The 15,586-nt window shown below is 40.0% G+C and overlaps 1 protein-coding gene across 10 annotated transcripts in view; it reads left to right on the forward strand.

Moving 5' to 3' along the window:
* The window catches only part of ADAT1 (adenosine deaminase tRNA specific 1), a 45,021-nt gene that overhangs the window by 18,850 nt on the left and 10,585 nt on the right, over positions 1-15,586 (forward strand). For 9 of the 10 annotated variants that reach the window (XM_019710727.3, XM_019710711.3, XM_019710720.3 and 6 more), the window contains one exon: positions 932-2,648. The exons of the other annotated variant lie outside the window; for it this stretch is intronic. In XM_019710727.3, coding sequence (XP_019566286.3) covers positions 932-1,064 — 133 coding nt within the window. In that variant the 3' untranslated portion in view covers positions 1,065-2,648. Of the gene's footprint in view, positions 1-931; positions 2,649-15,586 lie in introns of those variants that run through there. 10 annotated transcript variants of the gene reach the window in all.

A 15,586-nucleotide genomic window follows, 5' to 3' on the forward strand; every position in this document is an offset into this window, starting at 1 on the left:
TGGTTGTCATGGGTAAACCATGGGACATCCGTGAGTCTTATCTAAGTCGTGGGGAAGGCAGGTCTTTGCAGGCAACCATTTCCCAGAACACAGAAGGGTGGGAGGGAGATTTTTCAATCATAGCTGTTTTTTAGGAACTCAGGGCTCAGGTAAAGTTTAACATTGTCATGTGTATGGATCCCACCCATTAACTAACAAAAAGCTGTACAAAATTGATCAAATAACTGAAATCAGTTTTTGCTACAATTAGCAACTTTGCTCTGCTGAAGTGAGCTAAGGAACAACTTAGAAGCAGGGTAAAATTGGATCAATAAGGCATGAATCTCAGTTTCTTCGACTCTAAGATGCAAGGACAGAGCTCAAGGTCCAAGTCGAGAAGAGGGTTTGGAGGAGCCTGACTCAGGTTTGGTCAAAGGAGAGAATCTTTGTCACAAGAAAATATTTTAACTGGGTATAAGTGCTACAAATATTACTCAGCATATCAGCCAGTTTTTAACAATCAGAGATGGCTAAGGGATTCGGAAGGGGTGTTGGTTAGAGGTACATAGGAGGAGAATATGGATAAAAAGTGGTTTGGTTTGTTAGGGAAAAATGCAGGCAAGAAGTTTCTAATGGCTGTATCCTCCGGTGGAAATTATAGATGCTTAGAAAACTTTAAACCAAAAAGTAGCTACAATTATTCTTGTTTTATCTGATTTCACCAGGACCAGACAAAACTAGCATTCTGTTTATTCTTACCTGTTTTAATCCATATTACTTTCTAACGAATTCCCTACGAAGGAGACAGTCACTCTAGAAAAGCATACCAAAACCCTCCTGTTCCTAAGTCTCTTGTAATAAATCTGTCCAGTTGATCACTCTGGTGTCTTGTTGGCCACGGCGGTGAGCTGTTCAGTGAGAACCTGTGTGCTTGACGGTGTGTGTGCATTAGGGTGCGGAAGCTTGAGACATACCAGGACTACAAAGAGGCTGCGTCTACTTACCAGGAAGCCTGGAGTGCACTCCGGAAGCAGGCATTTGGATCCTGGATCAGAAACCCACCGGATTATCACCAATTTAAATGAGTAGGAACATTTGCAAAGAACTTATTGGTAGCAAGGTGTTTTCCAGCCTTTCGTGCCAGACCAGCTTCTTCCTTTATGAGGGACAAGCCTTACCTTTATCTTGTGGCTAAGTCAGAACAAAACATCTGCCATCTACCCGATCAGCATATCTCTTTTGTGTAAGATGGATGGAATTCTGGAACATGGAACAATCTATATTGGATTGAAGTGCTTCTCTGCTGAAATGGCATCTTGCTAATGACCTCGGTATCTGTTCTAACTTGTGTTTTATTGCTTCTCTAAAATACGGAATAAGAATCTGAAATGTGATGCTTTAAACGTACTCTCCAGTTGCTCTGTTTTGTGTGTTCCTACATTGATTCGGCAAGTATTTATTGGGCTGAGATGATGTTTGAATCTCTGCAAGTTCTAGAGCTCCGCCTGGTATAGTGGACATATATTTTGTACCCCCAGCCTTTCTTCCTTCAGAGAGCCACCCTTTCCTGCTCTATCCATGAGACTTGGTTGAAGAAAACCTTACTCCCTGTGAGCCAGCCCTGGACATTCCTGGAACTATTACCAGAGCTTTCAGAAAAGATTCTCCTCTTGAATCATAAGCTATAGGGACCACATAATCTTGGGACTTTGCCTACCACATAGATACAACCAGCTTGAGAATGAAGGAAGCAAAGAAAGAAGCAGCCAAGAAAATCCAAGTTCTAGTGACCTTGTTTGGGTACCTGAAGCTAGTGCCCACCCTGGACTTCAGCTGTGTGAGATAAATACCCATTGTTTTAAGTAAGCCTGTTGGAGATGGTTTTCTATGACTTTCAGTGGAAAGTCTAAAAGGCCACAAGTCCCTATAGCAAATCACGAACACACCTAGCAATCAATCCTGTTTTAACTAACATCTAATATTTAACTCCACCTCTTCACACATGAAATTATTGACTGAAAATGATACTGTCCACATTGGGATTCTTCAGGGTCCTTGTCAGTTCTTTGGCATTTCTATAGGACTTTAAATATTTTTTATAAGAACTTTATTGAGACATAATTCACATACCATATAATTTAGTGCTATATCCACAAAGTATATAAACATCACTGCAATCAATTTTAGAACTTTTTTTTTCTAATATGGGGGGACAGTGTTTAACCCAGTACAGTACTCATTAGCAGTTACTCCCCACCCCCCACCCCCCCAAGCTTCTTAGCCCCCAGGGCAAGCAGTAATCTATTTTCTGTCTCTGGATTTGCCTGTTCTGAACGTTTCATATAATGGAATCATTTCATATAATGGAATCATACAATATGTGATCTTTTGTGACTGGCTTCTTTCACTTAACATAATGTTTTAAGATGTATGATATAATAACGAATCAGTACCATGAATCAGTACTTTACTTCTTTTTGTGGAATAAAAATAACATTCATTTGTATGGCTATACCACATTTTGTTCATCCAATCATTAGTTGATGGACATTTGTTTCACTTTTTGGCTACTGTGAGTAGTGCCACTGTGAATATTCACATAAAAGTTTGTGTGTGAGCATATGTTCTTAAATTTTTTTTAATTACAGGAGTAATACATGTTTGTCTAACAAGTTATCCTTGAATTTCTTTCCATGAGAAATCCTTTTAGATAGCAGGAAAGAAAGGTAAAGACACCACTCCCTGAAGGCTGGGCTCTCCCATGTGCTGCTTAAATCAGAAATCCTTTGCCTGACCCCAAATCCTGCGTTATAATAGCAGTTAGGATACCGCGACGGCAGGAATTTTTGCCCACGAAAGGTTATGTATCTGTGTCTTATGAGATTCTATTTCAGAGGATAAAGATTTATATGAGAATGTAAGGGGGTAATGTCTTTTTATTCCTCAATTGTATGGCAAGTTTGTCAAATGTGTACCAACAAGTCTAAATGTAAAAAGCACCCCTAATTTTAGACATCAGAACAGAGACTGGGAAAATCCTGAAAGCTAGAGGTGAAAGGCAGCTTCCCCTTGGGCTTTGCCTGTTTTCTCAAGAACAAAAGGTGGTTCTTAGACATCAAATTCCTACATTTTACTTTAATCTCTTAAAAACCAAGTTTAGAATCTTTGCTGTACCTTAAAATCACATCTCTGCAATATTGGCATGTTCTCAAATTTCATACATTTAATTAGAGCATGTGTTTTTACTGATACCTGCTTCTGATTTTTAAATACTTTTTTAAAAAACTTGTTATAGAAATTTTTAAATAGACACAAAAATAGAGTAGCACAGTGGACCTCCATGTACCACCACCCAGACTTAACAACCAGCAGCTTTATGCTGTTGTTACCTGATCTATTCCCCACCTCCCCTCCGGTTTCTTTTGCTGGGAGCATTTTAAAATGAACCCTAACTATCATATTTCACCCAAGAAAATTAACAGTTCCTTAGTGTCTAATATGCAGTGCGTATTGGGTTTCCCTTTGTTGTCTCAAAAATGTCTTTTGACTGGAAGCTACTTGAAGATGGGAACTTTGTCTTATTCATAGCTTATCTGCAATACCTAAAACAGCCCCTGGTATGTAGTAGGTGATCAACAAATATTTGTTAATTAACATATTATTAATTGGATGCCCACCACAGCCACATAGGAGGGCCTTTATTTTTTTTATTCCCATTCCCCATCCCCTCCCCTTTGGCAAACATCAGTTTGTTCTCTATATCTATGGGTCTCTTTCTGTTTCTGTTTATTCATTAATTTTTAGATGCCACGCATAAGTGAGATCATATGGTATTTGTCTTTCTCTGTCTGACTTTTTTCACTTAGCATAACACCCTCTAGGTCTGTCCATGTTGTCGCAAATGGAAAGATTTCATTCTTTTTTATGGCTGAATAATACTCCATTGTATAGATATATTTCACATCATCTTTATTCATTCATCTATTGATGGACATCTAGGTTGCTTCCATATCTTGGCTATTACTAATAATGCTGCATGAACATAGGGGTGCATATATCTTTTTAAATTAGTGTTTTTGTTTTCTTTGGATTAATACCCAGAAGTGGAATTCCTGGATCTTATGGCAGCTCTATTTTTAATTTTTTGAGGAATATCCATACTGTTTTCCATAGTGGCTATACTAATTTAAAATCTCACCAAAAGTTCACTAGTGTTCCCTTTTCTCCACATCTTTGCCAGCATTTATTTGATTTATCAATGATAGTCATTCTGACAGGTGTGAGCTGATATCTCATGGTGGTTTAATTTGCATTTCTGTGATGATCAGTGATGTTGAGCATCTTTTCATATGTCTGTTGGCCATCTGTATGTCCTCTTGGAAGAAATATCTATTCAAGTCCTCTGCCCGTTTTTTAATTGGATTTTTTTGATGTTAAGTTGTATGAATTCTTTATATATTTTGGATATTAACACCTTATCGGATGTATCATTCACGAATATCTTCTCCCATTCAGTAGGTTGTCTTTTCATTTTGTTGATAGGTTCCTTCACTGTGCAAAATCTTTTTAGTTTGATGTAGTCTCATTTGTTTATTTTTTCTTTTGTTTCCCTTGCCTGAGGAGACATATCCAAAAAAGATACTGCTAAGAGTGATGTCAAAAAGTTTACTGCCTATGTTTTATTCTAGGAGTTTTAGAGTTTTAGGTCTAACATTTAAGTCTTTAATCCATTTTATTTTTGTATATGGTAGTCCAATTTCATTTTTTTGCATGTATCTGTCCAGTTCTGCCAACACCACTTATTGAAGAGACTGTCTTTACCCCATTGTATATTCTTCCCTCCTTTGTCGTAGATTAATTGACCTATAAGTGAGGATTTATTTCTGGGCTCTCTATTCTATTCTACTTATTACATTTATGCATAGTTCTAGCACAGCATACACACCTAGAAGGTACTCAACAAATATTTGCTTACTGCCTGACTTGCAGATCAACACAGTCTTTGAAATCAAGGAGCTTGTGTAGGGTATGTTTCAATGACCCTAAAACAGACTGTACACATTCTTTTCCTGGTAGTGTTAGGGAAGAGTCAACATTTAGGCAGGATGTTTCACTAGATTCTCATTCTCTCCAATGAGGAGGAGTGGGGAGAGAGCAGTTTATGACAAGTTTCTAAGAAGACGGTGCTTGGCTTTCACCAGGACATGATCAGGAGAAGGTTTTTCTATAGAAGGATGCTTTGAGCCATAGAAAAAGAATAGACTTCAGAGGAGCTAGAAATCATGTCTAAAATGGGAACCTTACCCCATTCCGTCCATCAAAAAAATTTTAAAAATTAAGGTATTTTGACTATTGATTTATTCAAATTAGGATCCAAACAAAGTCCACACCATTCATTTGATTGATTTGCTTTTTGTCTCACTAAATGTATAACAGTTCAGTCTCCTTTTTATGTGTTGAACAAATATGTTATTTGTCCTGTAGAGTCTCCTCTATCCTGGATTTGGCTGCTTATTTCCTCCAAAGTTGAGAACGGGTTCCCCTGTCCCCCATAATTCCTATAAATTTGCAGTTCCATGGAGAGGCTTGATTAGATTTAGGCTTAGTTCATTTGATAGAAACACTTCTTAGGTGATTCTGCATACATCTGTTGCATCAGATCAAGAGGAACACATAACATCTGATTGTCCCACTTTCCATGACTGAGCAATGGGTTCAGCCTGATCTAATTGTGAAGTTCCCCATCAGCCTGATCTATCCCATTATGAAGTTCCCTACCACCCTTTCACCTAATGGTTTTAGCAGTTGTATCAGGGTCCCAAGACCACACTCAGGTTCGATGATTCACTAGACAGACTCACAGAATTCAGAAAAGCTGTTATACTCACCAGTTATTACAGTGAAAGAATTCAAGTCAGCGAAGAGAAAAGGTGCCTGGGTGAAGGCCAGGAGAAAGCAGCTAACAAGTTCCTGGTTGTCCTCTCTGTTAATGTGTCTCTGGTGCTTTGACATCTGTGTCTTCCTGACCCTGGAGAGATGGCCCCTCCCAGGGCTAGCCAATTTGTAGAGATAGTGAGAGACTCATCTGTGAGTGCACCTTTTATATGCAAACCAACCAATCCAGAGCCCATACCCAACCACCTCCTTTCTGGACTCTCACACTCTGCCCTTATCACCCCAGGGCCAGGTACCAGAAAAGTAGGGACAGCCCCTGTGCCTCAGGGCCTACTGAAATTAGTCAAACTAGCCAATCCCAAGCCTGCGTACTCTGTCTCGCCCCTTGCTTCCCTTTCAGATATAACAGCCCTTGCCCACATTTCCTCCTGGCTCCCTCTACCTCCTGACCGACCCTAGTGCTTCCACATGTGGCTCCTTGTGCCACAGCGTGCCCCTTCCTCCTACATTTTAAAACACTCTCCCCATGGTCACACGCACAGCACTTAATTCTCCGAGCCACAGTGTGTGACAATACATGCAAACTGTCACCAATCAGAGAAGCTCACGAGAGCCTTGGGTGCTAACACCCTACAGTGCACAGGATGACCCCCCAACAACAAAGAGTTTTCTGGCCCCAAAAAATATCAACAGTGCTGAGGTTAAGAAACCCTGGTCTAGGGACTGTGAATATTTTAAAATCACTTAAAACAGTTCCTCTCTTTAGTTATTGCTCCAAATATACACATAGTTAATTTTGTTTCAGTTTGCTTTCAATTTTTAGAGGAGCTTTTAAAAAAACTACACAAACTATTTATATGATTCCAAAGTTTAAACTAGTGAAAAAAAAGGGGAGGAAAAGTTACATTCAGAAAGGTCTTCTATCAGCATCCCCTTCCCTGTTTTTTCCTTCCCCGAGAAGTAACCATTCTTAGTTGTTGAGGGACATTTCATTCTTTCCTTTGGAAATGCCCTGTGAATAACCCACATAAAATATTTTGTATTTTTGCCAGTGTATCTTTTGGATAGATTTAGAAGTGGGATTTGCTGAGTCAAAGGGTAAATGAACATATAATTTTGCTTTATTTAAAAGCATCTTCAAAGTTCTGTTTCTAAATACAAGTGGGGAAAAAAAGTAAAATGCAGGACAGACAACATTATAACATTTTATTTCTAAAAAAGAACAATGAAAGGTGTATATCTATGTTTTGCTTGTATATGCTAAACTATCTCTGAATAGATAAATAGATACACAGGAAACCACTACACTGGGCCCATGAGGAGAAAAAGGGAATGGCTGGGGCCCACGAGTGAGAGGGAGACTTTTCACTGAAGACCCTTTATATATATTTTTTAAATTTTTGAACCATGTTAATATAGTACCTATTTTGTTTTATTTTTTGAAGGAGGGTGCAGCTCACAATGGCCCATGCGGGGATCGAACTGGCAACCTTGGTGCTACCAGCACCACGCTCTAACCAGCTGAGCTAACTGGCCACACCTATAGTAACTATTTTAAAAATACATTTTAGAAATGGAAGTTTTCTCTATTTAGTAGAAAAAAGGTGTTTCTACTGTAGAAACACCAGAAAACACTCAGAGGAAGTGACATTATATAGGAAAGAAGGACTCCCCACATTGCTTTTGGCAGCTCTACTTATAATTCCACAGAATTATCTCTTTACTAACAAAATGTCTTCTAGAATTTGGCTCTGTCAGGCGAGTTTACATTTTAGCATTGCTTCTTCTTTGCTCTGTGTTAACAAATGGGTTCTAATGTTATGACTGTGTCCATCATTTTTATTCTTTTTCTTTAGGATTTTTAAAACTTGACTTAATTAATTATATATGTATATATTCCATGTAGTCATTTTTGCCTCAGAGCATAGGGTGAAATGCCTTGTTTTATGGAGTTCACCAGTGCCAAGCATTAGGTCACCATCTGGGAGACCAATTTGCTGTGGAGAAAATGACCCAGCCTGCCCGCCAGTGCTCTGGCTGGAAGAGAAGCTGGCCCCGTCTGATTCGGTTGTGTTTGTGGCTGGTGGAAAGCTGCCTCCACCTGGACCTTGGCAACATTTTTTTTGGCTTTAGGACAATGTTCTGAGCAAACCTTAGCCGAAGTTTTCCAGTTTCCAGTTTCTAAGTTCCCTTGCTGGCTAGTTACATTTTCAACTGTCTGGGGACATCAGATGAGTTAAGAGGGGTCCCACTGCAGCAGGAAGGTTATTAAATCTAGGAAGTGACTTCCAAGTAGACCGTACACATGTACTCACTTTCAAGAGCTCCAGCAATTCTTTCCATAGAAACAAGGGCAGCTATCCTGAAGGAGTAGTTAGATACAGAAAGAGGCAAGAAGGCAGATATTCTGGAGAGACCACTTCATTTTCCAAAAAGTTCTTTTTATACTGCATATTAAGGAATCATAGTTGGCCTTCATAGCCTATAAATGTGAATTCCTTTAAACTTAAATGTGTCTGTCCTGGGGCTAAAATTGACTTCCTGGAAGGCTGTCCAGATGGATCTAAAACAAATCTTAAGTAGTACTTGTGGTCCAAAAAGGGGAGGAAAATTCTGCAAAAAAGCACTTCAGAGCTGCAGGCAAAGATGTATTAATTCAATTTTCATTTCTTACAACTGGGGCCCCAGAACTGAAGGGGATAGAAATCAGAGCAGTGGTTATTGCCTCGTGGGGAAAGGTGGGAGATGGGATTGAGTGGAAAAGGTCCAAGGGAACGTTCTAGGATGATGGAACATTCTGTTTTGATTAGAATGTTGATTACATGGATATAAACATTTGTCAAAATTTATTAAGCTCTACACTTAAGATCTGTGAGTTTTTATTGTCTATAATTATTCCCCAATTTAAAAATGTGAAAAAAACGTAGTCCTTAGGTCTGAATATTCAAGTAGTTATGTTCTAGTACCAACTCTGCTACTAGCTATGTGAATGTGGGGAAAGTATTTAATCTCTGACTTCTAACCTGTTAACCTGTTCTACAAAATGAGGTCCCAGTAATTAGGATGCTTAATTTTTTCACCTGTGAGGTAGGATTTCTCATAAAATTCTTCATGGAGTAGATAATGCAAAGAGAATTTTTCTCCAGGAAACTGAGCCCATTGACATTTTGAGATGCGATGGCCTCAGTCATGTTGGTAACAATGAAAGGATGGAAATAATTGTTATCTTAGCCCAGTAACCTGGGTTCTGTATTTGGGTGTGGATGTTTTGTCCCTCATCTTGATGAGCCAGCAGAGTAGGAACCAGCTTTTAGAACAAAGTGTGTTCAGCATTGCTTTTCAATCTCCAAATGCGGGAAAGTGTCTTGATGGGAAAAAGGCTAAGGCAGAACGTCACTCCAAGTGGGGACCCAGGCTGCCAAATGTTGGTCTCAAGCACATGTTCCTTGAACTTGAGCTTGGCTCCAGAAGAAAAAGAACTCACAATGGAAACAGTGATGGCTGTTTGCTCCAGCAGCCAAGAGAATAAAAAGCGCATTGAAACCCACAGTGTCTCTAGGGGAGGCACGGTGGGCCCCTTGGTGCTGAAACCAACCTGACAACAGAGCAGGATGACAGAGCCCATTCCCAGCATTTCTCTTCAGTTCAACAACAAGACCTTTATGTGCAACCTCTCAGGAGAGCTCCGAGAAATTATACTGAGGGCAACCCAAGCTTTGCCCCACAATAGATGCACACAATCTAGTTGCCTGCTTTCACTGAATTAGATAATTGAGAGAAAGAAAAGAGCGCTTCTCGATGTATATATTCCACCACCCACCCCCGGATTTCATCAACTTCCTTTTTTATTGCTGCCACTTGTGAACTGTCCTGACCTCCAGTGACTGCCTTTTCCGCTGGTTATTTTCATGCTGTACTTTTCCCTTCCCTTCATTTATCCAGTGCCATTGTGAATACCCTTCTGTCCTAGCACAGCCCTACCTGCTGGGCTGAGAAACCAGCTGGCAACCGGAGAAACAGGACGTTGGGGTGATGGAGTGAGTGGCAGCACAGTCTCAACCAGCTCCAGACAGCAGTGTTCACGCACCTGTGCTGAAGCAGGCAGATCGTGCAGCCCAGACATATGCCTCTTTCAGGAAAGATGGGCAAGTATTTTGTTTGCATATAATTTGGAGAAATTCTACTCGAAAATGAAGGATGGCGCATAAACGATGGTGCAAAGGTTACAGCCCCAGATATTTTCAGGAGTAGGAAGCTTAAAGAAAGGAGGGGAACTGAAAAGTGTGTTCCTTATCCAATGAGAAACCAGGATCTTGTTCCTGCTGATTGTTATCAGATCTTCCAAAGTTTTTCAGAAGCAAGAAAACTGGATTTTTATGTACATGTCTAGGGTCCACTTAGAGACACAGGCATTCCATTTGTAACCTCTGGTCTAGCAGAACAAGGGTGGCTCTAGGCTCTAGACCTGAGTTTGAACTGAGTGGCTCCAGGATACACTGGTTGTGCGATCTTAGGGAGGTAAGTAGATTCTCTGTGTCAGTGGCCTTACCTGACATGAGGGCACCACCACCCCCTGGTGACGGGGCTGTGGGGATGAGATAATGTGCAGCATAGGTGTGAGGGGGCTGCCTCCATGTGTACAGTGCCTAGCAGGTAGGGAACACCAGCCTTGGTCTGCCACTTCAGCTCATAAGTGACCGTTCAATTTGCCGGTCTCGATTTCCAGAGCTTTTGCCAATAAGCATTAAGAGATTGTCCTCAGCAGAAGCTTATGGAGCCAATGTTTGTGAGCCTCTTGCCGCACACCAGGCATTCGCAGGTTTGCTTGCGGGCACCTCTCCCTGCCACATCTGGAAGCAGCAGCCTGTCTTCAGCAGCCACAGAGGCGAGGAAGCAAAGCTGTTGATCAGAGGTGTATGTAGATCCTCCTACCTAATTCTATGCTTTGCCTCCCACATGTCAACACCAGGATCTTTTTTTTCTCCCTAAGGAAATAAAGGTGTAAAGGGGACCCAATTGCGCTTTTTAAAGCATGCTACCATTCAGTCTAATTATAAGTGAGTGTTCTCAGAATAAGAACACTTATATCGCCTCCTTTTAGATTCTTCTAGAACAAGATCCTCAGACCACCTTTGGGACCAGTGGCCTAGCGCACACACCTGCCCCAGCCCTCCCTGTAGCCACGGCCTGTTTCAGCCACTGCTGCAAAATTAAGCTGCGTTCGCACTTGTTAAGTAGGCTCTCGGCTCCAGGTGGACCAGTCATGTACTATCAATATGCCAGGCATTGTGCGATGCCCAAGGTACAAGGAGAGGGGATAGTCCTCTTGTTGCTCCTTGACCAGTAGGGAAGACGGGCAACTAACTGCCTTCACAGTGGAATAGTCCAGTGTGAAGATGGCTAGGATAGAGGTCCAGTACCGAGCTGGGAGAGGAAGGTGCACGGGAAGTTTCATTGGCCCAGGTATATACTTAAGCACGGAGGTGAAGGGGAAGGATTACGGGACAGCAAGCAAACGGAAATGGGGGTGCGTGTGGGGACAGTTTGGAGAGGAGGATATTTGAGGAAGAGAATCACCGTGTGTAAAGGCCAGAGATGAAAGCAGGCCATGGCTGGGCTGGTGGAGTATGGGAGGGGGAGAGGCACTTGGGGGCATGTTGGGGGAACTTTATATGCCCTGTGAAGAATGGTTTTATCCCGACAACTCAGCACTTCAGGATTTTGAGAAAAGAGATGGGATGGAAGTTGCATTCTAGAAATACTCTCCTCTGTAGCAAGGAGGATGGATTGGCAGAGGCAGGGATGGTGGCAAGGAGACCACAGTTGGGGGGTTACTGTAGTAATTAGAAGACAAACGATGAGGCCCACCCAGACAATAATGGTTTTAGAGCCATAGGAAGGGGACTGACTTGAGAAATACAGAGGCTGGTGAGGCTGATTGCAGGTAGGGGAGGAGGGAGTATTGAGGGTGGCTTCCAGGTTACTGAGTGGGTGACAGGATGGAATGTGGTGCCGTGTATTGGGAAAAGGGAGCCAGGAAGAGGAGCTGGTCTTTGGGGGCAGGGCAGGAGATGGAGGTGGGGATGATAAGCTGTTTCAGAGTTTGGGATTTCTGTCATATCATGAGGTAAGGACCTAGAGTGGGTATTTTGAAGGACTGGTTTGGGAATCGGGTGAGAGATGGGCCAGAGATAGAGATTTTGGAGTCATTTATTTATAGGTAGTCTTTGAAGACATTGGTTAGGGTAAAATCAACCAAATTCTTACGAATAAGAAAAGGGGACCCTGGACTGAACCCTGGGAACAGAGAGAGTTCAAGGGGAAGGTCGAGAAGCACAGGAAAGAGTACGACCAAGAGGGCAGAGGAAAATCAGCAGAGAACCAATTACGAGCTTTAGGTGGGAGTAATCGAAAATGTAGAATATACTAAAAGAAAAACAAGGAAAGTAAGCCCTAAGAACCTTGTCATCCCCCCTCTTCCCTACTGGGGGGCAAGGTTATTTTTGGTAACTCAACAAACAGCAGGGTCAGGGAAGTGGAAGCCAGCCTCCCCTGGTCGGAGGAGTGAACAGAGGTGAGAAATGGAGGGACCCACGTGCTTTTTTGAGAAGGACCCAATGTCTGTTCTCACTGTGTACCTTAAAAACAAAAAGTTCTAGAACATTTCAAAAATAACAGAAAATTGCCAGTAAACTTTTTGCTATGTTTGTTTCAGGCTTTTACTTTCTGGAGAAATAAAAAATAACTAGTTGTATTTGAAACCCCACATTTACCCCTCCCTGATACTACTCCCCAGCCACCACCTTGAATTGCATGATTTATACTGTTATTACATAAGTTTGTACCTGTAAGCAATACATACAATTGTTTTGCGTGTTTCTAAACTTTATAGAACTGATACGCTGAATATATTTCTGCATCTTGCTTTTTCTCATTCATTGGCACCATTTTGGAGACTTTCTTATTTTGACATATGAAGCGCTGCTGCATTCACTTTAACTGCTGTGTGAATATACCACATATTATCTCTTTATTCTCCTGTTGGACATTTAGTTGGTTTCCAGTTTTTTACTCATACAAACAAGACTGCAGTGATCATTCTTGTTTGTATGTCTCTTGTACACAGGTAGGCTATATCTAGGGTATATACCTAGACATGGAATTTGCTAGGCCAAGGGTTATCTGCATTTCATCTTTACTGAATAGTGTCAAACTGCTTTCCAGTGTGAGAGCATTAGTTTATACTCACAGCAGCAGTTATGAGAATTCCAGATGCTTCACATCCTAACATTTTATACGTTGGCACTTTTCATTTGGCTAATGTGATGCGTTTGAAATGATATCCCAGTTTCCTTTCCTTTGCCTTTTCACAGGGCTCCTAACTACATAGTGAAGTTTGTGTCAATGCACAACCCGCAGGGCCCTGTGCACATTGCAGTCTTTGTCAAAGGCACACCTGAGACTTGGTGTCATGTGCGACGCACACTCAGTGGCCTTGAGTGACGTTAAGGAGTTTTGGTATCTTTTGCCCATTGTTCTATTGGGTTGTTTGTCTTATTAATTGCAAGAATTCTTTATTTATTCTGGATATTAATTCTTTTTTGATTTATATGTTACAAACATCTTCACCCAATCTGTAGTTTCTATTGATTTTGTTATAGTACATTTTTTGTATAAAAGATTTTTACTTTAAGATTTTTATTTTTATGTACTTAAATTTATCAATCTTTTCCTTTCTCGTTTGTATTTTTGTATCTTGTCTAAGAACTCCCTCCCTACGCCAAGATCATAGATATTCTATTTTTTTCCTCGATTTTTTTTAAGTTTTGATTTTTCACATTTAGATCTTTTATTGACCCTGAATTTATTTTAGGCATGATGTAATAATATGAATCTATTTTTTCCATATATGTAACCAGTTACAGAATCATGGATTAACTAGTTCATCATTTCCCGTTTGATTTTCATGCCATCACTGTTACATTTTAAACATGGGTCTGTTTCTGGATTTCTGTTGTATTCCCCGATTTAGTTATCTCTATGCCATATGGCACAGTCTTAATAACTGCTAAGACAGGTCTCCCCAGATGGTTTTCCTTAACACTTTTTGGTTATTCTTGGCCTTTTGCTCTTCTAGATGCATTTTAGCATCAGTTTCCAGATTACACACAAAAACAAAACTTGATTGGGGTTTTTATTGGAATTTCATTCAACTCATAGGTTAATCTGGGGACAATATGCATCTTTACAATGTTGGGTGTTCTCATCCTTGAATATGGTATATTAGTACACAAGTATCTCTTATTTAGGTCTTTATGTCCTTCAATAATGTTTTATCATTTTCTCCATGAAGGTCTTGTATATCTTATATTTATTTCTATGCACTTAAGAGATTTTTCTCTTATTGACTATGAGATCTTTTTTCCTATTATATTCCCCAGTTGGTTACAACTGGTATGTAGAAACATCAATATTTGTAACTTATCTGGTATCCAGCAACCATGCTGAACTTCATTTGTTCTAATTTTTATAGATTCTCTTGGATTTTTCTATGTGGACTATCACTGTCTGCATGTAAATACAGTTCAGTCTTCCTAATTTTTATGCTTCTCATTTACTTTTTCTCTCTTATTGTATTGGTTTTATGCCAGGACAGTGTTGAGTAAAAGCTGTGATAGACTTTTATTAAACAGCTTTATTGAGATATACTTCATATATCAAAGTCCTGACTTCCTTCTCTAGTTCCTGTTTTTAATGGGAATGTGTCTAAAATTTTACCATATAAGTAACCAGTTGTCACAGTACCATTTATATTTGTTGACTGGTTCATCATTTCCCTACTGATTTGTCATGCAACCTCTGACGTGTTTTATTATACACAGATCTACTTCTGGGTTTTGTTCCTTTAATGGATGTCTATCCCAATATCACTACCACACTGCCTTATTTATGGGTATTTTGAGGGACTGGTTTGGGGATCAGGTGAGAGAGAGATGGACTGGAGATAGAGATTTTGGAATCATCTATTTATAGGTAGTTATTTACCATAGCTTTATATAATGTACATACTTGCTATAGATTTTTGATGAATTTCCTTTATCAAATTAAAGTGCCCTTCGAAATTTGCTAAGGGTTTATTATCATTATTATTATTATTATTATTATTAATGGGTTTTGAGTTGTTTCAGGTGCTTTTTCTTCATCTATGAACATATATATTCTTTGTTAATTTGGTATACTTTTTAGTAGACATAATGAGGAACTACATAATCCATTCTTGGACTAAGTTCTGCCTGGTGAGGACTATTTAATTGTACTGCTGAATTTTATTTACTAAGATAACTTTTAAAACCTTCAATCAGATGCTGCATTTTAAAGGTAACATTGACAAATCCAATTTTATTAGATATTACAAATAAGGCTGCTTTCCTCAGGAGTTTTTATAGGTAATAGTCTCTCCTCTGTTCCAATACTTTCTACTATAGCACTTACAGCATTGCTTTATAATCATCTGTGTCAGTTTCCTACCAGACCATAAGCTCCAGTAGAATGGGGTGATGCTTTATTCATATTTGTGCCCCAGTGTCTGTCCAACATAGTGTGAGGCACACTGTAAGTAGAAAACAGACATCACAAGATGATTTGATACTGCCAACTGCAATCGTTCCTCTTAAATCTCAAATGTGGTGTCTCAGTTCTGCCAGTTGTTAGC

Source organism: Rhinolophus sinicus, chromosome 8, assembly GCF_057876585.1.
Source record: "Rhinolophus sinicus isolate RSI-liver-muscle chromosome 8, RSI-T2T, whole genome shotgun sequence".
Classification (NCBI taxonomy): Eukaryota; Metazoa; Chordata; class Mammalia; order Chiroptera; family Rhinolophidae; genus Rhinolophus; species Rhinolophus sinicus.